At 38.5% G+C, this 26,097-nt stretch overlaps 1 protein-coding gene across 6 annotated transcripts in view; it reads right to left on the bottom strand.

Moving 5' to 3' along the window:
- Nucleotides 1-26,097, bottom strand: part of LOC114157687 (RNA-binding protein with multiple splicing) — a 47,023-nt gene that overhangs the window by 4,489 nt on the left and 16,437 nt on the right. For 2 of the 6 annotated variants that reach the window (XM_028038811.1, XM_028038810.1), the window contains exons 2-7: nt 24,686-24,763; nt 22,999-23,037; nt 19,909-19,971; nt 13,771-13,921; nt 10,311-10,438; nt 7,120-7,189 (exon numbers count right to left, since the gene is read on the bottom strand). In XM_028038811.1, coding sequence (XP_027894612.1) covers nt 7,127-7,189; nt 10,311-10,438; nt 13,771-13,921; nt 19,909-19,971; nt 22,999-23,037; nt 24,686-24,763 — 522 coding nt within the window. In that variant the 3' untranslated portion in view covers nt 7,120-7,126. The remainder of the gene's footprint in view (nt 1-7,119; nt 7,190-10,310; nt 10,439-13,770; nt 13,922-19,908; nt 19,972-22,998; nt 23,038-24,685; nt 24,764-26,097) is intronic. The other 4 variants (XR_003598224.1, XM_028038809.1, XM_028038812.1 and 1 more) reach the window with 3 other exon arrangements.

Genomic DNA, 26,097 nt, shown 5'->3' with positions numbered 1-26,097 from the left:
GTAACTTGAGTTCAGAGGAGTTTTGGGCCACTTTCTGGAACAATAAACAACTAGAACGTCATCCGTAATCTTATGAGAAAGAAAGAGACTGGCAGACTGACACAGTCAGAAAGAACAGACTTGGAAACTGCTTCTTGAGAACAATGTTTTTTGTTTTAAGGGAGTAAGGATGCTTGAACTAACTGATGCCCCATTGCGAGTTCAATCAGGGATGAGGGAATCGATGCGTTATACAGCCGCTTGGCTAACCTGACGGGACGCTTGCTTCCACATCACCCTATTTGTTCTGGCTGAGACGCCAAGGTTAAAGACTGGGTTGATCATTGAACATGTCTGCACAGATTAAGGACAGGTTTAGTGAATTTTAGGCTTAATATGTTACATCCAATATCTTGGTTCTGCTGCATAATGTGAGATAGGTAAACAAGCAGTGTTTGAGAGAGAAGGGGTGTGATTGGGTTTCTCATGAATGCATGAGCTGTTTCTTTTTTGTAACATAGCGAATTTTCTCGCTTGTTATCACCGATTGTCGGTTGTGTGCTGTGACTAAATGTACAGAGAACTTGTTAAATCATCTAATAAGAGCGAAATTCCAACAAGTAACTGATTTGTTGACACAATACACAATATCTACAGTATATCTCTTGCTATAACCCCTTATAGTCCATACATACATAGTCTTGTACATCTGTAAATAAATATTTCTATCTCGTAGAGCACTTCTGGATAGATGCAAACTACATCTCGTTGCTTGTACTTGTGACAGTGCAATGACAATAAAGTTGAATTCTATTCTATTCTATTTCAACCATGGTAATGGAAACAATTGTCTTGATTCTTTTGTTAGACATAGCATAGTTTTAGATTTATGTCAAAAAAAGCATTCAAGCATGAGGTTTCGGTAGCTTGTTAAGCCGGGCTACGCATAAGTCTGTTAACACAATGCCAAAGCACAAAAAACATCAGCAAGTGAAGTTAAAGTTTAAAAAGATTGTGAACAGAAATATTCAGAAAAGGTCTGAACAAATATGGCTTACAAGGGTTACCCAGTAGAAACACCTTTCTAACAAAAAAAAGTGTGACGCTGGAGGACATATTTAGTACGTTTCCTCACTCTGTTTCTTTCTCCTATTGCTCTCCATCTGAGCATTACTTGAAGTTATTGCTGCCATTAGCTTTATGTTCTCATTTTGTCATTTCAAAGAAGTTACATCAAGCCAGATGTTTCTGTTTAGCAAAAAAGTCTTCCTGGAAGGGGAACCCAGCTGAGCTATTGCTAACAATAACATTACTTTCATGTTCTATCGATGACACGTATAGTCACCTTTCTCTCACTTTGTCTTTGTTCTAGATAAAGCCACTGGAGGGGATATTGCTGTTTTTCACCCAATTGATATCAGAGTTTATTTACGTTGCTATAAAACCACTAAAGGAGCTACAAACTTAACTTTTAAAATTTTCTTTAACATAGAAAATTCTTCTGGATCAGTGGTACTGTGCTTTTCTTGTTGGTCTGCTCTGTTTTCTCAAACCCAAACTTGGTTGTGGCAGATGGACTCTCATACTAAACCTGGTTCTGCTGGAGGTTTCTTTTCTGTTAAAAGGGAGTTTTCCTTTCCCAAGGAAAAACCGTCTGTCCTGAGCTGTGTTTACATCCCAACAATTGCTGCTGGGGAGGTGGGTGGTGGTGAATGCAGCTGCTGACATGCAGCTCCTGAGACCTGATGCAGCTACAGTGTATGCCTGTGTGTGTTTGTGTGACTGTGTGTCAGCAGGGGATGGAGGAATAAAGTCCCACTTCCTTATTAGAAAGGGCCCCAGCTGGCCCAAAGCTCCCCTTCAATTGGAGTTAGTCCAACTTCGCACAGGAACCACTGGTTTTGTCAGGCTATTGGCCAAAAACCTCCTCAGGGCAGACAGCCAGACAACACACACACACACACATATATATATATATATTGGTCTCTCACAGGGTCACAGACAAGCCTGCATGATAGGGGTTCGCACTCCCCCCTAGCATGTCTTGTCAGATGGAAAATACGGATTACCTTTCCCTGCAGTTCACCATGCATTAACGTCCACTGTTAGGTTGTCTTTGGAGCGAGCTCTTTGCCAGAGCATGAATGTCAAATACAATTCAGCTTCATGAGCTTTCAGATGAATGAAGCGACTCTGAGTATCCAAGGGGGTATTACAACACAAAGCTAAAAACTTAATCAGCTTCGAAAAGTCAGTGGCTTTCTGTTTGAACTTGCAAGCAGTAGTAAATGTACTTCTCAGAAAGGCTCTTCCCTCTAGAGGCCAGGTGATTAGGACAGCTCACGGTTAAAGATCCCACACACCAGCGCGGTTCCAGCTGCCTGCATTCTCTGTCTGTGAGTCGCCCCCACTTAGTGAGACGCCAAGACAACCGCTGACCCACAACAAGCCTCTCCAGACTGCTGACTTCTAGGCAAGCTTCACCTTCCTTTCTGAAACACCAACATTCAACATTTGTAATTAATTACAGGCTTTTGCTTTTCCAAGACAACTCCCACAACATTACACAGCAGTACAACAAACAACGCAGTGCCTTACATAAGTATTTACGCCACTTGAGCGTTTTCACATTTTGTGACCTTTTAACCACTAATTTAAATGTATTGTGTTAGGATTTTATGCAAAAGGTAGCTCATATGTGCAGAGCAGAAGGAAAATAAAGCATGGTTTATAGCTAAATATTTTTGGACGGTATACAGCGCCGTTTATCCTCCTGTCAAGCCGTACACAAAAACAACGAATTGTTTGCAAAGCTGCAACATATCAGGGTCAAACCGAGCAGGAAGGTTAACTAAACAACGAGCTCTCTGGTGGTAGAAACATAAACCTCATTCAGCTTCAGTATGACAGCATGATGACAGGGGATGTATTGTTATGTTATTTACTAGGTGTGTAAAATAATCCACAGACCATCTAGTTCTACAATAATCTTTCTAGCCTTTATCCAATTTTTTGGATTTACCCAGACAAAATGTTCTATCAGGGTAAATTTTAAATTTAAACAAAGTGAAGAAAAAAATTGGAATGAATCTCCATTAAAAAGCACATATCTGCAATTTCCGTCTCCACTTTGATACAATAGTAGTGGGGTAAAAAAAAGATAGTTTGTTTCCAGGGAATTTTCTCTCCACTTCTTTCCTTAGTGGAAAGAAATTTCAAAGATCTGACGTATCTGGGGGTTTAAAGGAAAAAAAAAAAAACAGTTTCTGCCTGCTGCTTCGGGACAATGGCTTTGTATTGCAAAGGACATAATTGTTGTTTCCCCCTAACTGAGCAGTTATTGGCACCTCTTTTAAGGATGTGTCAAAAGTCTTAGGAGAATTTCATCCAAGATTACATTATGAATACAAAAAAAAATCTTGCCTTGATTCTCACAACATTCATTCAGTTGGAGAAAAATTGTGCGTTGAGAAGAAAAATGCAACTGAAAAATTGTTGTAATTTTCTACATTGCTTTTAAAAACTTAATCAAGAGTATATGGTTATTTAATTTGTATTAATGTGCTATGTACATGAAATGACACAGAAGCCCCTTTTTAAGAACCGGTCTTCAAATTGTGAAAGCCAAGCAATCATGGCATTAAACATTAAAGTTAGGCAATTGTGTAACTACTGCATAGAAATTGTGGCAATCCTAAACTTAAACATGTCACAGTCTGTGAGAAATAAAATGTTTAAAACAACTGTAATGGTAACAAACGAGGCTGGACAAAGGTCAAAGTTTATATATACTTCACAAACAGTGAGGAGAATGATAAGGGAGGGAAAACAATCCTAAAAACCCATAATTAGAGAACTGAAGAAAGGAAAATTATCTTAGGATTACAGAATCTTCAGAATTCTTACATGCTGTCATGAGGGGGATTTTTCCTATATATGTTTTAGTCATATCACCCTAAAAATTAACTTTATGCTAACAAACATTCCAGGTACATTTGATATAAAACATTATAAAAGGTGTCAAAAAGCTCCTCATAGCCACAGCTAAGCAGGGTGGAGGATCTGTGGGGTCACTGGCTTGTTTCTCTTTCAAAGGTTTTGGTAACTACCAGGACATTTTTAATTGTCCTGGGGTGCCCATTAGTATGACCGATGCTGTAGATCTAAATCCTGAATAAAAATCCAGCAGCACAAACAAAAGGCAAACAAACAAAGTCCTTATTTCATAATTGGAATATGTGTTTCTCCTCCATGCTACACAGTCGGGGTTGCTGCCCGGTGAATGTTTCTGCAGCAAATGTTTGTAATTATCACAATAATCTTGACTGGATATTCTGGCTCTCCATCACCCTTCTCTGCAGGCCGGATGTAGGGAAGTTGAATCACCGACGGGGTTAATATCCACTGGGGCACAGTGACTGGTCAAACGACTTCCTCCTGGTTTGATAGGAGTAATTATTTCCTCCAAGCCCCTCCCTTTTCCACTCCCTTCCCTCAATGGAGATTAAATCCAAAACATCACGAAAGCTTTTATTCTTTAGGCAACACCTTTATAGCTCTTAGAAATAAACAGATAATGAAAAAAGGGTAAGAAGGAGACAGGGGAGACTAGCGCCAATCAACAGCTTGATGAATGTTAGCCTCCTTACTCCTGCCACCTCCCATCGACTCCCTAAGGGGGGGACCGAGGAGAACATGTCTCTTCCTGTCTCGAGACACTGGAGGGAGGTGACAGAGAGACTGGCGCCGTGTGCGTGCACACATATACACAAACTATCTGGGGGGATTTGCAATGTTTTGCTTTCTGGTTTCTTGTTTTCTTTTTTTTTTCTTCCTTCTTTTCCTGCAAACACAAAAGCGGAGTGCAGACGCAGCCGATGCTGCTGACTTATCTAAGTACTTGTTGGAAATGCTCCTAGAACCACGCACCGATCCCCTAAACTAATTTGGATGTAATTTACTTTAAATAAAGCCCCACAATAAATGTTTTTAATAAAGACTCGTAAAAATGGAGCTTCCAGCAGCTCCCAAGTACCAAAGCACTTGACGGAGAGTACGGAGCGTTTACGACCATTCTGATCGCGTCCTCCGTCTCTCTATATCTGCTCAGTCCCTTTTATAATTCTCCAAAGAGTAGTTTGTTAGAATCGGAAACGCCGACGTGAGGTTCTAAATTAAAAAATGTATTTCATCCTGACAGGGTTTGATAAAGTGACGAATAAGTCCTAATATCTGCTGTTTGGTCGCAACAAAATTCAGTGTTTATTATGGTTATTGCAGCCATATTGTGGGCATGGTAATCTTTCCCTCACACAGAGGTGAGATAAATTTTAAATGCCCTTACACTGGGCATGCCAATGTTGCAACAATATCTCAGGATCTCCTGCTAGCAAAATATTCAATACATATAGCATCGATGAATAACCAGTGAATTATGAATGAATGTACTTTGTTTGCTGCAATCAAATCAAAAACAACAGAAAGCAAATAATCTAGATTGATATTAATAATAGGGAAATGCATATTCAAACTAATATGAATATTTTTCTTTGAGAAAAAGTAGACCTAGGGGTTGGTACAAATGTGTAAAATTAATACATTTTCAATTTATATGTAGAGTGCACCTATTAAGACAAATAGAAAAAGTTTCATGCAAAAAAAATACTTCCAACTATTTAAAAAAAAAATTTTTAACTTTAAAACGGGTCAATTTGACCCAGAACATAACAGGAGGGTTAAATAACAACAAGTGGTTGACTTCATAAATCTTTTAAGTCCTATTATTTTTAAAGCTTTACATTAGCAGGTTCTTCCTTATTTTTTTTTTTTGCTATTTTAAATATTGTCACTGAAAATTTCTTTTGAAATACTGTGATATAATTTTGACTCCATATTGCCCATTTTGTAGAAACACCTTTCTGACACTGAAAATAGCTTGGAGGCTTCTTTACTCAGTAAACACTTACACACCAAAGAGTGTTGTTGTCAGCCCAACCTGGTGTTGTTAAGAGATCTGATTTTTCTGATTCAAAACAGGCCGTTAATGGTCAGGGTCAATCAAGCTAAAAATCATCCGATTCTCATCCAGTCGATGTCTCAGTGCATCTGTGGTAAGAATACTTCCAAGATTCCCAAGGAACTGATCTAAACAGGAAGGAGAAAGCCAGAACCACCACCTTGATAATTCAACATTTCCCACAGATTCCGTCTTAGTCATTAACTTTTTTCAAATCTACCAAACACAGACCAAAGTTGGAAATTCCCCGTTCTGTTTGATCATCTGTGACTGGGTGAGAAGCAACTAAACTATAACAACCATCAACTCCGGAGAGGAAAAAGTGAAGCGGGGAAAAAAAAGACATAATGTTTACTATTTTCACCAAGTGGAGCTGCAATACAAATGTGAAAAACACCCTTCTGAAAGTGTTCAGTCCTACTAAAGCAGAACACTTGAGTAAAGGTACTAAGTGACTTTCACAACCAGTCTGTACTTATGCTCCCAATCAAAGGAGAGTCTATTAGCATTTTAGTCATATTTGCTGATCCCTTTTCAGTCTGCTTAATCAAACCATCTGCGCTGACACTCTCATTGCAAATTCTGTTTGACTCGCTGCTTTTGATGCCCAAGATCAACCATAACATCAATGAGAAGAGTCGACCCTGTGCAACCATGTGACCTGAGCGAGAGAGAGGCAATGAGGGGTGTGTGTGTGTGCGTGTGAAAATAATGGAGTTCCCCTTCAGATTGCGCCTTTCATCTCTGACGATGATGCGTGAGTAGTGGCTGAAGTTTGATTGACCCACCGGCCGTTACACTCCCATGTTCTCTGCTGGCGACTCACATGTTTGTGTTTGAAGTCAACCAGCAGATATGAGACCAATTAGCCGGTTAGTTTAGGGAGTTGGCAGGATGGACATTTTTCATCTGAGGTCTAAGTGCAAAAATACGAAAAAAAAAAAAACAACAAAACTGAGTTGTAGTAACATTCTGAGAAATTCTTCGTGTCTGTTTAGGAATGTTTCACCACCTGTTTAAACAAAGTGTCATAACATTTACTGTAGAGCTCCTTACAATGTACATTTCTTCATTGCATCAGGGTAAAGCAGGGTCAGACAATGTGTGTGAATGCTATTACTTACACATACTTCAGCAGAACTGTCTGGACTTCCATCCCTGAGGAGTCCCATCTGCAGGAGGGAGCCAACGAATCTAAACACACACAATCTCACATTAACGTAAGTCTTGAAATTAACTTTATTGTGGCGCTCAGACACCAGTTGTTAGTGTATGAAAAGCTTCCAACTGTTTGTCATGAAGCAATTTTACAATTGATATGTATATTTCATTTATAATGGGGAACCTGGTAATATGTGTAAAAGTCATTTTGACTAACCAATTGTTTGTAAAGCTGAGTTCAATTTCACCAGCCACGCCTAATTCTGATTGCTTAAACAGAACCTGTCTGACGGCATGAAGTAGGCTAAACTATCCTAGCAAAACATCTAAAGAAATTCATGAACGAATTAGGAGCAAGGCATTAAGATTTATTAGTCTGGAATAATAACATAGCTAAGGGTTTGGGACTCCAGCAAATCACAGCCAGAGCCATAATCCATAAATGTAGAAAATATGACAGAGGCATAAACCTGAGAAGTGGCTGTTTGGACAAAAAAATACTTTAAGAGAACCTCAGTGACTCATCAAGCAGGTTAAAGAATAACCCAGAACCACATCTAAAACACTCTTTGTTTCAGCTGAGGCCAGTGTTCAAGATTTAATTATAAGAAAGAGAGAATGGGGGAAAAAATGGCGTCCATGTGAGAGTCCTAAAGCCAAAACCACTGCTGACCAAAAAGAGCATAAAGGCCCGCGTCTCACCTGTACCAAAAATTGACTGATGGGGAAAATATTCTAAGAATAACAAGAAAGAAAGTGGAGCCTTTTGAAGGCGAGTGTCTTATCTGACACAGGAGAGATGATTTCAGCATGCCAGCCTCTGCATAGAGGCAGAGAGTCTGTTGCTGCAGACGCCACCAGGGGAGGCACGCCTAGTTATTAGGTTTAAGGGGCAATTACCTTTTCACCTACTGCAAGGCCATGTTGCTTTGCATGGCATCTTTCCGTTAATAAATGAGAAAATACTCTAAAAACAATCTTGTACTCAGGCTTTTTTCCTTACAATAAAACTGATCTGAAACATTTAAATGTGACAAGAAAAAAGCCCCCCAAAAAATCTGTAAGAAGGTAAATACTTCTTCACATACTGAAACTGGATGATACACACCCACCTGATTTTATTTCATGTCAGGATTCATTGTTCTGCTTTTGTGCTCCGTTACTTTTGCTCCAGTTAGGTTGCTGACTCCATCCGGCCTAAAAACACCTCTTAGCATCCAATAACCCTGATGACATCAGCTGATTAGCAGTGGAGCCAGGAAGGTGAGCTCATGTTAACATGATTTATATTTGATTCTTCTGCCCGGTGTGTGTGCGTGTGTGTGCGTGTGGGTGGGCATGTGTGTGTGTGTGGGTGCGCCTGCCCTTTCTGACTTTATATCAGCACCTACCCCTGGTCAGAGGAAGCTCTAACAAGCCTATCACTGACCACAACCCCCTACTGAAATCACAGAGCCAGATTCTCTTTGTGTCAGCATGTGTGCACATCCACGGCACGCATATGGAAAAATGCCAGCTAGGCAGATTCAGAGTGGGCTCATTTTAAATTCTGACTTCATCTGAGCTTCAGTGAGTGTCTTTCTCAAGGTGGGCAGGGCCTTATGCCTAAAAGACACAAGTGTCCGCATTATGAATGGAAATATATTCTATATGCCCTCTCTACCAGATTTGAACAACACTGCATGACCCAATTAAAACATTTCAAGCAATACTTCAAATACTAAGAGATCAGATCAAGCCTGCAGACCAGTCTGACACTGAGGTTGCATTAGTGGGTCAACCTGAACCTAAACAGGATTCATGAGAAGAATTTCAAAAGATCAATATTAAAACTCTCATGTGAGCTCACAGTTTGAGCTGAGTGGATTTCAAGACCTTGATGAACTGGACCAAACAGGGTTTAATTAAAGAGGGAGATTAAGGTAAAAAATAATGATGCAAACATAAATAAAAAACGGATTTTTGGCTTTTTCACATGTATCGTATGTATTCTCTTCAGTTGTATATGTGACTTTTTAAACCTATTAAAACATTTCATAGTTTAGGATTTATTCTTATTTTGTATATGAGTCTGAATAAAAAAAAACTTTCATTGCAGTTGAGTTTATGCTTTGTAAAAAGCATCTTTTGATTATTTTGACAAAACAATCTGCAAATATACCCTGATAAGAGCTTTTAAGACTTTTTCTTTATATATATATATATATATATATATATTTATTTATTTAAATGTTGAAATTATTTCAGGAATTCATAGTTAAATCAATTCCTGAAAGTTCAAAAGGTCTAGTTTTCTAAAGGAAGTCTAAAAATGAGTTCTTCATTTTTCCAAATCTCTAAAAAAAAATGAAATTACTTCTCTACCAGACTCACACTCAGTTTAATTAAATTGTTGTTCTCGTTAGAAGACCAAAGCTAGGCCATTATCCAACAAATGCTGTTATTAAATAAATATTAATATTTTCCATAATGTAATAATATGAACTGTCACCATCACTCATAAAATAAACCCTGAGATCTGATTGGTTAACCTAATGTAAGCGAGGACCAATCACCTTGTCTATAGCTGTGTTAGCCACATCCACTTGCTCTGGCAATCAAAACTAACAGATAAAAATAAATCCAAGGCTATGAAATAATTAAATAAATAGTTTGCAAAATTTAATGATCGTTTTACTCAAGTAATTATGTACATTTAAATTATTGGAATTCTTGGAATATTTATTTTTATTCATCTACTAATTTATTTGAAATAGTTTTTTCCAATTTTATTTAAGTTACAAGACATAAATACTGGACTGTGGCATTTTTGGCCATCTCTGGGGATGCAGCCTCACTGTTCTTAAAAACCCACTTGAATACAAAAATATTGACCTAAATGTTGATGAAGATTTTAGATGTATTAGAATGTCCATTATTCAACATGAGGATGTATGAATCCCACTAAGAAAAATATACCATTTTGAGCAAAATTAAGTTTTTTTTTTCTCCCCCAAAATAAGCTAATATTTCTGCAATGCTTCCATTAACAAAACGACTAAGTGACGAGCGTCTGTGAAATGGAACAGCGAGTGTTTTTTGGTCTCAGCAGTAGGTGAGGGAGCAGTGGTGATGATGGTGATAGCAAACGTTTGGGATGGGATTTTCAGATTACCTGAGCGTGGAGCGAGGAGGGATAGGTGAAAGCGGGTGGAAGGGCCGGCGACAGCTCTGCCGGGTACAGCGGGTATGACGCCCACACATCTGGGCTGCTGGGATATAGAGCAGGCACTGTGAGCTCATCTGTGGAAAGAAAAAGAGGAGGAGTGGAGTGAGGAAAGTGATAACGTGGATGGGTGGGTGGATAGAGAGACAGGGTGGAGGTGGTGGTGATGGTGGTGATTGTGGAGGTGCGCACTAGGGGGAGTTTTTAGTTTGTGAAGGTGATTCCTCTTATTTCATTACCTTGAACACTCAGTGAGTCCACACATCATACATTTGTCCCAGTACTGTTAAGTGAAACCTTAACAACTTAAAACATGAACTGCAAGCCTGTAAAGCTTTGGATTCCTCCTTGTGTTGGAGTAGCTGGCATTGTCATGTGTACATACACTGCTGTTTGAATAAAAACAAACAGCAAATGTATAACGAAACAAAGTGTGGTCAATCAGAGGACAGTTCCAAAGCTGTCTCTGCATTGCTGCCATTTTCCATAAGCCTCCACAATCAAAAGTCAGATCTAGGAACGATGATCCACACAACTTAACTTTGTTCTAGCTATAACTTTAAAAATCATTCAAGTTTTCTTGTTGTTTTCCTCAGTATTAAGGTTAACTTTAACTCGCAAGCCAAGCTCATTGCTAATGCACTTCTAAATACTTTTGCACCCTGGTAAACGATGTAGAGTATTATGGGTGCAAAAGAATTTATTAGGTTCAAAATTCAAAAAATAAAAGAAAACAATAAAGCTATTGATACATTTATGCTTGAGGCAGCCATGTTGGATTTTTGGGATTTTTGGGTCAGTTTCAGGCTGCCATGTAACCTCAGACTTTCTAAATGAGAAAATCAGAAATTGAAGCTCAAACAGATAAAAGCAGCGTGTTAAAATGGGTGAATGGAAAGAAGTTGAATACTCATATTCCTTGTCAGTACATTACAACTTCTTACACTAATCTACTAAAGTTTTGCTTATTTTAACATTTGTTTTATTTATTTTTTAGTTTGGGACTCTTCTAACATATCGTAGGTACCACAAGTACACTAGCTATTGAAAATAAGCATATTTTGTCTTTGTATCTTTAGGTTCTCCCTCAAAGCCTGTTCTTTTGTTTATGTTTTTTTTTTTTTGATGGCTAAGCCCACGGTGGACAATGACTTTGTTAGCACCAGAAAACCTGATAACTACTTTGGAAGCATAAAAAAAAGTAAAAATATCAAGGCGATCTGAAGTGAAGTATTAGGAGTATTGCAGATTACTTTTACATAGTTTATCACTTTGAGCTTCATCACAATATTCAACAGCATGTAATGTCACATTTAAACATACAGCACACTCCACTGTCAGTGGAACAACTGAGAAAAATGTGAATAAAGCCCTCAAGTAAATTGTTATTATGGATCCTCTGTGATCCCAAAATCAGCTAGAGATTTTTTAAACCATCTTTGACTCTCCTCTGCACTGCATGTGATTTCAAGGCAAGCATTGGTCCAGCCTTGTAACTGTTCCAGTTTTAAGTTTAAATGCTTTGACTGTAGATTTACGCAAGTTAAGTTGATCAGATACTTTCTTGTAGTCAATGCACCTAACCCTGATTATTAAATATATACAGTGACCCATTGCCTATTTGTAATTCAGTTTTTGCAGACTTTTCTGTGGAATGTATCTCCAAATTATTCGATTCTGTGTCAGAGCTAAGACAGTTTGCACTGTGCATATCAATGCATATTGAGGCATATTTGAACAATTAAAATCGGCAGCAATAAGCTTTGTGAGGGAATCTCGAAGATTTGCAGATTTTACGTGTTCGCTGGCGGCTGTGGCCTTTAGCCAACTACCATATATTTATATTTTCCTATGGGGAATGGCGTGTACTCTTGTCTTTCCCATTTTGAAGAGAGGCTAAGATAAAAGTACAACATCCTATCTTTACCCCAATGAAACAAAAATCCAAAAGGTTCCATGAAACTGTGATTGACCTAAAAAGGCACGCATCCATGAAAACAATGCTTCAGTAACATACATTTTAAAGAACATTGGAGCTGTGCCACCGGTTGTGGTGACAGTATTTCTGTGAATATTTTTTCTTAATGTGTTCCACTCCCATCCTCCATTGAACAAATTAAGGATTGATATTTTTCTAAAGGTTTTCTGTGTGAGTTGGTGCTATGTAATATATATATATAGATATGTATATATATATTAAGGCTTTTTAGATATCATTACTAAAGTTGACACACAATAAACTAGCATTTGTAATTATTTCCTGGACTCAAATTTACCTTTAGCGAGCTTATAGTTAGCATTAACTTGATTAGTTTAAGCAACAGATCTAATAAATGTAATTTAAGCTGGCGAAATTAATGGTTATCAGCAAATGCTATTGTATACCCCTGTTTGAACACAAAGACCTGTTATTCTACAAATTACTAAACTCTGCAGCTTAAATCAGGCACCTTTTAGACTCTAAATTGGATACAAATAAGAACAAAAAGCTTTACAGGCGGAGCAACAGTAGCTGGAAGAAATTGCAAATGAGAGGAAATCACCTCAAACATAATTTACTCGTAAAGCTGAGTGCAAGGTGACTGTGAAAAAAGGTGCACAAGTGAGGAAACAGTGCTGTGTGGTGTACAGGGAGTGGACACTTAAAAACGTAAAAATCAGACAACGTGGGGTAACTCATTGGAGAACCATCAGACAAACATAATTTTAAGGAGCATTTATCTGTACTTCTCTATCAAAGAATGATCAAGAAAAAAATGGCTGATTAAAAAATCTCTTATCAGGAAGTGTATGAAATTTCTCTCCTGGTGATTATGTCATGGTTTCATTAATCGTTTCCGTCCATTTTCCTCTGAGGCAACCAGTAACACCCCCTTCTCTGGCAAAGAAAAGATCCAAGATAAGAGCGGTTTGGTCATTCAGGAAGAATGCACTATTACAGCTGGTCTATGTTTAACTATCAATGAATAATTTCTGCAAAACCCTTTAACCTCTCGGAAAAATGTTTAACTGACTGGGAACTGCGTGAGCACATTCCAAACACACCTGGTACTTTCAGGTCCAACAGTTAACAATGAACATGCACGGTTAATAAGTATTTAATCTATGAGAGTATCAATCTTTTACCAGGTGAGCTAAAATAAGCAGGTTTTCAGTAAACATTTTACATGAAGGGATTTTTTTGTTACATTTTTGTTAAAACATAACCAACCCAAATGTTCTGTTGGAGAAAGAAAAAACAGGCACAGCATTCTATATACTTTTTGTCAAACAGAGCACATAAATATGTCCGATAATAAAAAAAAAGTCCTAAAGGGAAACAGCTGCCCAGTCGAGCTCAGCCAAAGGAAGCAGCAGCACAAAGTAAGACATACTCAAGGACAGGCAGATGAGTGATCGGAGCACTTACATGGATCTCTGCTAATGAACTGAGGGCCGGGGCTCTGCTGAGAGGGAGGGGGGTTGGGCGTGCCGACCAGCTTGTTTTTAGCCATCTTGGTGTTGGCCTTGGCAAACTCCAGCCGCAGAGTTTGGGGAATCTCTGGATCAAAACGGACACCCTGAGATCAACCGGAGAGATGCGTCAGGGACAATCTTTGTTTTAGTAACACAGTAGAAAGGATCGTTGAACTGTACAAAGTGTTTCAGTATTTTGACAAAGCTTTTAAAAAAACAAACAGTAAATTAAGTTTATTTGTAAAGCACATTTCAAGAACATGCCAGTTCAAAGTGCATTGTGAAAACATACAAAACATTGTAAACACTTCATATAGCCACCACTTGTGAAAACCAATAACAGGCATTGCTAAAATCAGCAATAAACATCAAATATGTTGGTCAATGTTCCATATATTGTGGTTCAAAAGCAACTTTAAAAAAAGGTTGCATATTTAATTTGTGAGTTGGAAAATGTTTAAGAGTGACTGTAAGGCATTATCCATTGGCCATGTCTAGGCCATGTCTATTTCATTAGACATGGCCTACTGATGTATAGTTTAAAGCTACAAAAGCGAGACGTTAAACCATCAGTTTTAAAAGTGGCAAAAAATTAACATCAAAATGTGAGCATCAAAATGTGAGCTGTGTATAAGGGCTGAAAACGAGACATTTTCTCCAAGCCAATGTGTCAAAATGTCTTTCCTGTTGAAGTCTATCTAACGGCGCTTTATCCAGTTGCTATCAGGAAAAGTACAGTGCATACACCCCTTTAAAATGCCTGTTTTCAATGTATGAATAAAATAAGGCCATGGTAAATAATTTCTAATCTTATTTCCAAATGGTAAGTGAAACGTACCATGCACAATTCAAACAAAAAGCAAACAAAATGTAGCAATAACCTAGCTACGTTAAGTGAGCACACCCTGAAGCTAATACTTTGGTGAATCATCTTCATACTCAATTTCCACAGTCAGTTTTCTTAAGAGTCCATCAGCATCCCTCATCTTGTCTAGACAATATTTGTCCACTCTAACTTGTAAGAGCTCTAAAATCCTACCAGATTGTGAGGACGTCTTTTTTTCTGTAAGGCTCAACTCAGTGTTTTGAAAAACTAGACACAGAAATGAAAAGGGAAATTTTGGAAAATCTAACTTGTCATTGAAAACTAGTCAAAACATTTTTCCAAGCGCTTGATTTAGCAGCGGGTGCAAAGGTTTCCATGCAAAAAATGTTAAAGTCTGTGTGAGTTAGCTTATAAATTTGAACTTTCATCGTGTTTCAGTTGTTTTGCAAGTGCCAATAGGCTGTTTACAAAGTTCTCGAACACCTTTTTGTTTCCCTTGAAGGTTGCTCACAGCAACTTTGTTGAGAGAGATTTGGGCTCACCACATAATGATTCCTAATGATGTTAAGAGCAGGATTACTTTGCTTTCACAACCACCCTTCAAAACAGGATGCTTAAATTATTTTGCTTGGCACTCAGGTTATGTGATAATTGGGGAGGAGATTACAAGACAAAAAACTTTGCTGACTAGTATTTAGTGCAGCAATAAATCAGAACAATACAGACAGCAACAGAAAATATTGGAAATTATAATGTGCTGTTTACACATTTGCCAGACTCTGGTTCCTGGAACTGCCACGGTCTACTGTTTTTAATACTTTAAAGAATTTCACAAGAAAATATGCAGCTTAAAATATGTCTCTTTTTATAAATCACTGGTATTTCTCCAACTACCCTGCATTTATACATTATTTTTTAATTATTATATAGAGAGCACTCTTGGCTCTGAGATTCTCTTTTTAGCTGCTTTTAGTTGTTTTTAACTCCATAGAAGTTTCTCTTGGCTCAATGCTTCTGTGTAAGGAAGTGTGGCCTTCTTGGATGAACTCATTGCCAAAGCTTTAGCTGTTATTAAATTTATTTTTCTTTTTAATAGAAAGTTCTAGTGATTCAGTGCTACTGTGTCTCATTCCCAGACTAATTCAATAATATATTATAAGCAATGCTTATAAGAATATCTCTTTATGATCTCTTTATTTTTCTCTTCCACAGAAGGCAGTCCTGAACCAGAACCTCTGTTTATTTTGTCGCTCGTCCCTTAACTCTTAACCTCTGACCTCTTATAGCTGTTTGTAATGACCTGGGTTCTAACAGAGGTTTCTTTCTGTTAAAAATGGACGGATTTCACTCCACCGTCACCATATACTTGATCAGATTGCTGCAAACATGTTGATTGCTGAACTACATTTGAAAGAATTTGATTTGTCCAAACTGTATTTCGACCTAATTTGAGTCTATATTATAGGATGTAACTTTGACTTGTTGGTCCTGTAAATTGCTTTGAGATTATGTTTGTTCTAAAGTATAATTAGATACATAAACTTATGCAAATTAACTAAAAATGCAGCTTGGAATGTGATGTCTGATGTAAGCTGCTCACTGTGGATTATTGAGAAATTTATAATCCATGCCTGATGACACAATCCTGGCTAACACATGGTGTCATTTAAAAGTCAGGCAGATAAGCCACAAGAACCTTAATATGCTTCCTACTGAACCCTGGAACTGTAATTTAATATCACGACATCAGATGCCTCATTTGTCATGACACAGTCAGTGCTAAAGCTTAAAAGGAGCCACAGGTTTTGGCAAATGCTTGACATGCCACTGCTAAAGCCCTTCTGACATACCACTGCTCATGACAAATCAAATATAAAGGGTGTTTTTAACGCCACATGACCAGTTGGCCAAATCATTTCCCCTCACAGTTACTTGTGCTTGAGAAAACACAAGGAATGTGGCACAATCCAAGATCCTCCTCATCCAAATCGCAGTGAAGACGTGTTTACTTTGCCTGCAAGCAACCAAATGGCAGGAAATTTTAGAGGCCACAGTAAATGTCATCAAATTAACCATATTTATTTGCCCGCACAAGATGCAGAGAAGCAACAAAGGTCAAATCAGCTGTGCAGAAAAGCAGTCGAGGTGCGAAGTTCTCTGCAGCAAAGGAGCAAGGAATTGCCGGGGATGGGCTTCTCATCTCGTCCCTGCAGGCTTGGGCAAAGCTGAGCTGCAACAAGCGAGTGAAGGCTCTTCTCATGAAAGAGGGGGGAATTAACTGGGATTGCCTTGGCTCAGGGCGGCTCGCAGCTTCTACCGGTAGTAGCTGCAAAGGTGTAATAAGCTGCAAAGTTATAATGAGGGGCCCCAGTTCTCCAATGTTTGAACCAAACTGTGTATCCACCTTGAAGAGCTTCTTAGCTTCTTCTTCTTCTCCACCACCATCTTTGGTTAATGCTAATGTTTTTGTAATTTGGAGGAAATAAAACATAGCTCCTGATAGGAAACAAATCCCTCACTTTCTCTGGAGGTTTCTCACTCTTCCGCATATCTAAATATGCAGATAGATGTTTTCAAAAAAAAAGAAAACTTATCTCCATATGACCTCTCGGGAACATAACTCTGCCTCCAAAAAAATAAAACAATTCTTATTCCCACTTAGAGATTCACCAGAAACGTTGTGAGTGCTGCTGGCTCATAATAAGATGATAATTTTTCTCCTTTCTTCCTTTCTGCTCTGTCTTTGATACGTACCAACGCATCTAACATCTGAAAGGCAGCACACTCTGCTGTCACAGTCCCACTACAGTTACGGAGATAAAAGTGATCTTTTTCCGTCACGAAGAAATCAACAAATCTACTAAATATATAAATAACAATAGGAAAGTAAAGGTTGTGAAAGCTGGAGTTCATTACTGCCTTGGTTTTTACAAAGCTGGATAAAAACTCTGTGAATATGGGCTCTGTTGTTTTTTTATATATATTTGAGCCTGCCTCACCAAGGCTTCTCCTGAGCTACAGACTGAAATAAGAGAGATTAAAATTAAACCCTAGATCAATATCCTCTATTTATACACACAAGAAGACTTAATTTTCTCCAAAACTTGCAGCATTCACAGGCAAAGCTCAAAGAGGCAGCTTTATTTCCATAAATAGAAAGCCTTCAGATGCTCCATAGTAGGCATAATGTGAATGTATCTTTATCACCATATATTGTGTGCAATATCATTGTTGTAAGGAACTGTTATTTATTTTTTTTTTATAAAGCTTGTGGTTTTCAGGTGCAGATACAGAGATCAGAATTTTGTGGCCAATTACCAATCTCCAATTTTTGTAAAGTTTTGGTGAACCCACACGAGCTTTAGTCGATTCTGGTTTCTTTTTAAATACTATAATGTAAGAAGGCATTGAAACAGCATTTACAAATGGAGTCACATTCATCAATCCGTTTTCTAACACCCTTGTCGGGAGGGGTGCTGGTTCCTATCTCCAGCTAACGTTCAAGGCGAGAGACTGGGTCACCCTGGACAGATCGCCAGTCTGTCGCAGGGCAACACAGAGACAGACAGAAAACACAACCATGCACACACACTCACACCTAGGGAGAATTTAGAGAGACCAAGTTTTTTGGATTGTGGGAGGAAGCCGGAGTACCCGGAGAGAACCCACGTATGCACAGGGAGAACATGCAAACTCTGTGCAGAAAGACCCCGGGTCGGGAATCGAACCCAGGACCTTCTTGCTGCAAGGGAAACAGTGCTATCAACTGCACCACTGTGCTGCCCCCATGGAGTCACATCATTCAGTAATATGCTCAAGAGTGTTCTTGTCAGTGATTTTTTTTCTTACAGCATGTCCAGCGCATTCAACAATCAGAAAAAAGTTTGCACTTTTGAGCTTCTGACCCGCTGATCATCAGTCACAGCCAGTAAGGATGAAAATCAGCCAATTCTGATTTCTTATCTGCAACTTACAGTAGTAAATTTGTACTTTTTCTGCTATGTACCTAAAACATAGCAGAAAACTTTATTCACTTTTACTGAATAAATTATGTAAAAGTGGTAGGGCTTCCTCAGTGTTGTCAGTGAGTTCCGGTCATTATTTTTTTTTAAATTAAAAAGCTATTTTTTTCTATGAAAATAGTGAGGAAAATTTGGTGCATCTTAACGAGATTAATAGAAATGCACCTATTTATGTTATAAAAAATACATTTCAAACTTCCCTAATCTTAAAATTCCTTAATCTACAAATATTGATTCAGTTTATATTTGCCCCATCTCAGTGCTAATGTAAGGACTATCAGCAGCACATGGCTAGCTGCTAACCTTAGCTGCTAATATTGCTGAGGTTAGCAGCTAATGGTTAGCCATTTACTATATTATCAGCCCACAAAATGTTTTATTCTGTTCTGCCACTATTTCTTCATTCTTCAAAAATGCTAAATAAGTTCACCATGTTCAAAGTGTTGAAGGTTTCATCAATGTTTTGGAACATAGTGCTATCAGCAGGTCAAGGCTACCTTAACATAACAGGACAACAGCAAACAACATTACCATCAACAACCATCTCTGCCTTTCTTCGTATCCAGTAGAAAAGGCTTCATAATCTGAAATTTTGCTATAAAGAACAGCAGTTCAACTTATGTTTATCAATGTCAGTTTTGTATGCATGTGAAATAGCAAATACCAACCTTAGCATTGTTGTGGCTAACGCATAGCTGTCACAATATTTTCAAGGTTCTTACTAGTAACTTATCTTGTCTGTCACCATTTGTGATTGTAACAAAATACCCAAAATGTTAGCAAATAATACATTTGAAAGTGGTGGAGTCCACTTCAATGTTTTTGTAGCTGTGTACTATCAGCCAGTGGACAGGAAATAATAAGCTGTCAATATGATAAAGCAAGACACAAACTACTTCCTTTTGCAAATGAAAATAAATATACGGTATGTCTTGCGCTCAGTTTTATAACAGAGACTATTAACATTATTGTAGACCTGCTTCACATGCTGATAGCAACTGGATATATTTTGTCCAGACAAACATCATTAAGATGAAAAATATTATAGCACAACATCTGTTTTTTTTTTTTACTTAGCCATCATATACTTGCATCAGATTTTTTTTTTTTTTGCATTTGAAGGGTCATGAAGGAATGTGTGTACTTCCCCTCAATTAAAGCTGCAAAAAAAAGAAGAGGAGGAAGAAGCAGAAACATGCTTTGCGCTGAGCCGGTGCTCGAGTGGTGAGGGCATGGCACTTACGTTCAAGGCATTCTTAGCAGCCTCTGCCTCTGATCGGCTGTCAAAGCTGACAAACCCCACTGGCTGGGGAGAGAAAGAAGACAGAACAAAAAGAAAGAAACATTGTTTAGGGCAGAAATCTGAGTCTGCATTTCTGTCTGAATGACAAAAACATGTTCTTTTTTTATACACTGTGTACATTTTTTCATTTTTTATCAGAGTCAACTCCTTCCTTCCGCGTCTCTTTCTCTCTTGCCCTGTTTATGAAACTGTGGTGACATGAGGAGAGATAGAGAAGAAGGGGGAGTAAAAAATGCTGTTTGGTTTGCACAAAGAGAGAGTTCAACGTACGGGCTCTCCTTTGCCCAAATACGGGCAATGTGAGGAGCGAGAAAGTGCATGTAAGAGTTGCTGTAAAAGACCCTGAGAAGGGAGGGAGAAGAAGCTAAAAAGAGATAGAGATGAGAAGAAAAAAAGAAGACAAATGAGTACAGAGTTTAGAGGTGAGAGGTGAAAATAGAAGAAAGTGAGGCCAAAGCTTTTAAAAGCTCCTCTCCTCAAGCAGGTCTGCTTCGTGACATTTGTTTTAGAGTGTTAACTTCGGAGACCTGTCGCAATAATGGGAGGGGCACGAATGGAAAAAAAGCAAAAGGAGAGCAAGACTATGCAGGTGTGAATCCCAAAAAAAGGTTTGTTGTTCCATGTTTGTGTGGTTAGAGAGCCTCCAAACACATTGCTCCCTTGGGTTCACACCGCCGTCTGTGATCTGGAAAAGCCGTCGAGGGTTATGGGAATTTGGAATAAGTGGAGCGAGAAGCAGGAGGGAGAGGAGGGGGAGAAGAGGAGAAAAAGACGAAACACACACATAAAAGAAAGGACTTAGTAAAGACGTCAGGAGGAGGAAGCGTAGCAGGAATATAAATAGAAAGGGTCTGAGGTCTGGCTGCTGTTGCTATATATGGAGATGGCTGCGAGTTCTCTGGCTGGTGGAGAGAGAGGGCCGATCGATTGATTTATGTCGCCATCGCCATTGCCATTAGTGAGGAAAAGCAAAACAAAGCAGGGGCACTCCTGGACAGTACTTTGTGACTCCTGACTGAACGTGCGCATTAGCTGACATTTGTCTTGTTGAGGATGGCATTTATGGAGGGGGGGGAGAAGGTAAGCGATGCCCCTTTTCAGTCAGTTCAAGGGCTAGTTTGGAGACAAGCATTTCAGCAAAGGTCCTTTTTTTGTATCACATCCCTCCTTGCCTCCCTCCCCCCAAAAAATTAGCTATTAACTCACAGTTTAGATTTTAAAGTCGCAGACATTTTCTTTAAAACATCTGCCAAGTGTAAATACAATAAAATGGGAATTCATGGAGGTTTTGTACTGTTAGCTGACTCTTCGCAATGCAGACGCAGCCATAACATCCGTAAGTGGTGGTGAGTGGAGATGTTTAAGACTTTTAAAAGCACTTGTATTAGTGCAGTTGCAAGGGCCATTTAGGAACTGTTATTTGCACCATGTTTTACATGATGGCTGGTTTATAAAGGAAACAAACAGGGTTTTGTTCACTCCAGCACTTTGACCTTAAATTTCAGGGTTACAGTAAAGGAAAACAGCAAACTAATTTATTTGGAAAAAGTGTTGAAATATCTTGCAGCTTCACTCTTCTGTTCAGGTTTGTCTAACACCTCTTTTCTTATACTTTGCTTCACAAAATGCCTGATTTTATTGTAATATTTGTAATTGCTCTTTCAAAATATTTATGCGGAACTTGATTCATATCTGAATGCTGTTAGGATTTGTTGTCAAGACACTGAAAGACAAATTTGGCCTTGTGTTGTTGCCTTGTGAACAACATCTCACAACAAAAAATATTTCAGTTTGTTATGGTTTGTTATGGTCATCCATATCTCTGTAGGACTGCTGTCAACAAGAACCACAGGTGGTGGTACATAGCACCACTTAGTACTGGTACTTAGTGGTACCAGTTTGTTATTAATCTGTGTTTATTGAGGTAAACACAAGGTTAATTAATAGCTAAAAGAAGGAGCTTTTCAAGCCCATTTGTCTTTGCTTCAGGCAGAAACTACTTAATAGAGAAGAGCAATGGAGAATACTTAAAAGTATAAACTACAGCCGACATCGGTGAACCATTATCTACCCATAATGTGTGGAACAAGGATCTGAGAATGAAATCAAACCCAAATTAACTGTGTTCCAGACAGTTGGAGTCAGAAAGTCCGTGGAATATGCTAAGTGCTGTGAGAAGCTAATTACTGGGTACTGACAGTGTTTTGTTGTATTTTATGTATAAATCATTATAGAAACAAGCTCATGAGCAGACTATGGAGTACTGCACTTGTAAAAGACTTTCCTAAGTACAAATAAACTGTTTATTAGTGCAACTATTACAATAAACCAATTTGGAAACATCTGTAAATATCTGTATAATTCTCAGGAAAATTGTATTTTATTGTCTTTTTCAGAGCTTTTGGCACTTTGTCACAGCCTGTCACAAAAATGTTCCAGTTTCTTTAGTTGAGTCTTCAACTAAAAAGCACTAATAAAGTGTGAAAGCACCAATAAACTATGTCCTGTACTCCACTACTGCTGAATCTTGTGAGTGTTTTTCATATCCTGAAACTACTAGTAAAATTAAGAAATGTGTTATTGCAGTATATGCTCCCCAATAAGCCCAAGGTTTGAGCAGAACATGTCTTAGCAGGAGACAGTGTGATGTGAAAATATAGGTTGCTTGACTCTGCCTATGCGCACCTGCCAGACTAGCTAATTTTCAGTCCTGTTCCTCTGGAGAAAAACTCTGACCTCGTGTTAAAATGCTCTTTTTGACACCCTCCACCCCTACGAGCAGTATCAGACTGGCAAAGGCAACTGGGTGAAACGTGTTTCCCCCTCCCAACAGGAAACCTCTCTTACACGTTAAAGAGGTACTTTCCGACAAAACAGAGGGGTTATCCTTCCCTGTCAGCAAGCCGATCCCACCAAGACGGAAAAAAGGAGATGCAGTGAATTGCAAGCTTCTGACAGATGGGATGTTTTGTTAGGCAGCAGCAGAAATTCATGCAGTGGATTCTTTGGATGAGAAGACATTAAACATACCTGCTTAGAAGTGAGCTTTATCAAGGATCCTTCGTAACCCTGAGAAAAAAAACAGAATTATGACGTAGGAAAAGACTGCCTTACAATAGTATTCATACCCTTATGTAAATGTACCTTTAATGTATTTTATTCTTATTTTATGTAATAAATCAAAACAAAAGGCTGTTAAAGGATAAAAAAAAAAGTTGTCAAAATCTGAAAAGTGTGCATTTGTATTTAGCATTTTTAACTCAGATTCCCCTAAATACAGATATATGCCTTTATAAGCTGCCTACTTAGTAAATAGAGTCAATTTCGAGAAATAGATTTCTTTGTGGAAATTGATCACAAAATAAAGTCAGACGTTTTTAGAGAATATTAGTGGATAGACATATAGTCCACCGGAATGAAAGTAGAGTAAGGATATATCAGAGTCAGGTTATTTCCCAAGCCTGCTTACTGGCAATGGCTGCCCAACTAAACTGACAGGCCAGGCAAGGAGAACATTAATGAGATAAGGAGATGCCAAAGGAAACTCTGGAGGAGCTGCAGAGCTCCATAATTCAGCTCTAAATCATAAACACATATATGGGCTTAACAGAAGAGTGCCAAGAAGATGGTTGGAAAAATCCATATGAAGTTCCATTTAAAGTTTGTCAAAAACCATAAAGGGAAAAGCAACATCTGGTCAAATAAGGCCAGAGTTTAAGCTTTTGGCCAACAGGCAAAGGAAGCCGGTCAGAGTTGATGCAAATATCGATTTTAGATGAGAAGAAACTAAAACTGGGTTGGAGGTTCACCTTGAAGCACATAACAACCCCAAACTAGGTCCAGATCAAAATCCAACCGAGAAACTTGAAAACTGCTCTTCACAGATAGCCTCAGTCCAATCTAACTGAGCTGAAAATATCTGGCATAGAAAAACATCGATCTCTAGATGTGAAAGTAGAGGAGCAACCCAAAAAAATTGCAGTTATTATTATAACCAAAGATCTCTCTCTCTCTCTCTCTCTATATATATATATGTATATATATATAGTATGTGTGTGTCACAAAAAAGAACGTTGAAGATTGTGCTTACAACATAACAAAATATTGAAAAGTTTTAGCGATGTGATGACCTCTGAGAGGCACAGGCATTTTATAACATTTGCTTTACATGGTAAGGTTGCTTTCTGGAGCTCTTAGAAAAAGACCATATGGATTGGATTGTTGTGTCTTATCTAATTATTCAAGGCTTCCAGCTCTTAACACTCATGATGTAAACCTTTTTACTCAGGGTACATACCCAACGCATTGTCTAATAGAGGGATTACATGGATTGCAATTATTCAATCACTTGAACAGCACTGCTCTTGAACCATTAAGGTGCATTATTCTTGGGCGACGGGCCAAAAAGCCAGCAACATCCAGGTTCGTTCAACTGGATTAGAAATCCCTGCCAGCGCAAGAAAGTGGAGCTTCCGAGGCGAAGCAAACAGCTTTGTTTTTGGATTGCAGGCGTTGAGCCACTTTTTCCATGATGAACACGCGATCGAGATGTGATTGAAGCCTGGCGTTAGGAGCACAGACACTTGAACCTCGAGGGAGAGTTTCCATTGCCGTTTATTTCATCACCATTAATGGAGGTCTCATTGACTGCTGGAAAAAAAGGAAAGCAGCTAAGAATAGCTGCTGCAGCCCATCGGTTTAAAACATACAAACATACCTTAAATGGTCTGAAGAGGAGATATAGCTCCCGTGGTTTGATATCCAGCGGTAGCCCACTGACGAATAGTGTTCGGACCTGAAGAGGACAAGAGAGAGGGATTATGTATTTTTCATTAACCTCTGTGGTTATAAATAGCCTCAATGGCTCTCTGACGGTGACATAGGAGATTATGAGGAACAGGACAATGAAGTTAAACAGTTACACTCAAAGATAGAGATACATTACTGTTCTGCAAACGCACTCCTTTCTGCACCATTGTGCTCTCCTGTGTAATCTGCAAATGGCCAATCCCCCTTGGCAGTTTTATCCTCTGGTTTACATTTGAACTTTTCAACTTGCAGCATGGGTTGGCATTTCTTGAGAATTATAGCGTACTGTATATGTTGAGTATGTTGGGTGGGAGGAAAACCCAAACTGAGAGTGAGAGATGGGGCATAAGTGCAGCGGACAAACTCATGATGACTTCGATCAGGCATTTAGGCGTAGAAGACATCGTGTTATGGAAACTGATGAGGAGAATACACAAGAAGGCTTATTTAAACAAGGTTTAATTAATAAAAAAAAAGAAACACTATGTAATGCTTTCAGGCTTTACTGCATCAAATACTATTTTCAGAGAAACAGTTCACAACCTCTGTGATGGAAAACTTCAAAGATGGAAAATGAAGCAGAAAAAATTATTAATAAGTTGAACTCATCAGGTTTGAGAGCATTTGGGCTCCTTAAAACATGGATCTGAAGACAAACATAAGAGAGAGTAGAGCATAACTAACTTAACTAGTAACTGGGCTCTGACTGGGTGGCTGTGTCTTTACTCCCTTACATTGTATGTATAAAGTGCAAAACCTCCTACTTTTTTCAATGTAAATACATCATATCTATGTCTCTAAACTTTTATCTGATCTTTGTTGCACCTTACATAAAATGCCTCGCAGAACATGCTGTATGTTGATGCGTTTATAAAAAAAAAAGAAAATGTTTACTTATGTGATTAATTTAAAGAAAAGAACAATATAAATCTGAATATTCATGATTTGTCAGAGCTAATAAATTAGAAAATGTCAGAAAACGTCAGAGTGGCCACTAAACTACTCAACTGGAAAAATTGACTAGTTCACCATTTGTCAACTTGACAACAAAAAGCAAAAAACTCCACTCTTCTACTGCGTATGATGTCAGTTATTGCTGTGTCTATTTACATTAATAGAAAATGTTTATTAAAAAAGGCATTTCTTGGGGGTGCTGTTGTGGCGCAGGGGTTAAGCACAACCCACATATGGTGACCTTAGTCCTCTTCACGGCTGTCACAGGTTCGATTCCTGGCCTAGCGACCTTTGCCTCATGTCTTCCCTTTCTCTCATGACCCACTTTCCTGTCAATTCGCTATCAAATAAAGGCCACTAGAGCCA

The sequence above is a fragment of the Xiphophorus couchianus genome, chromosome 14 (genome assembly GCF_001444195.1).
Source record: "Xiphophorus couchianus chromosome 14, X_couchianus-1.0, whole genome shotgun sequence".
Lineage (NCBI taxonomy): Eukaryota > Metazoa > Chordata > Actinopteri > Cyprinodontiformes > Poeciliidae > Xiphophorus > Xiphophorus couchianus.
The sequence above is the reverse complement of the archived record's forward strand: the minus strand, read 5'-3'. Positions and strand labels throughout refer to the sequence as shown.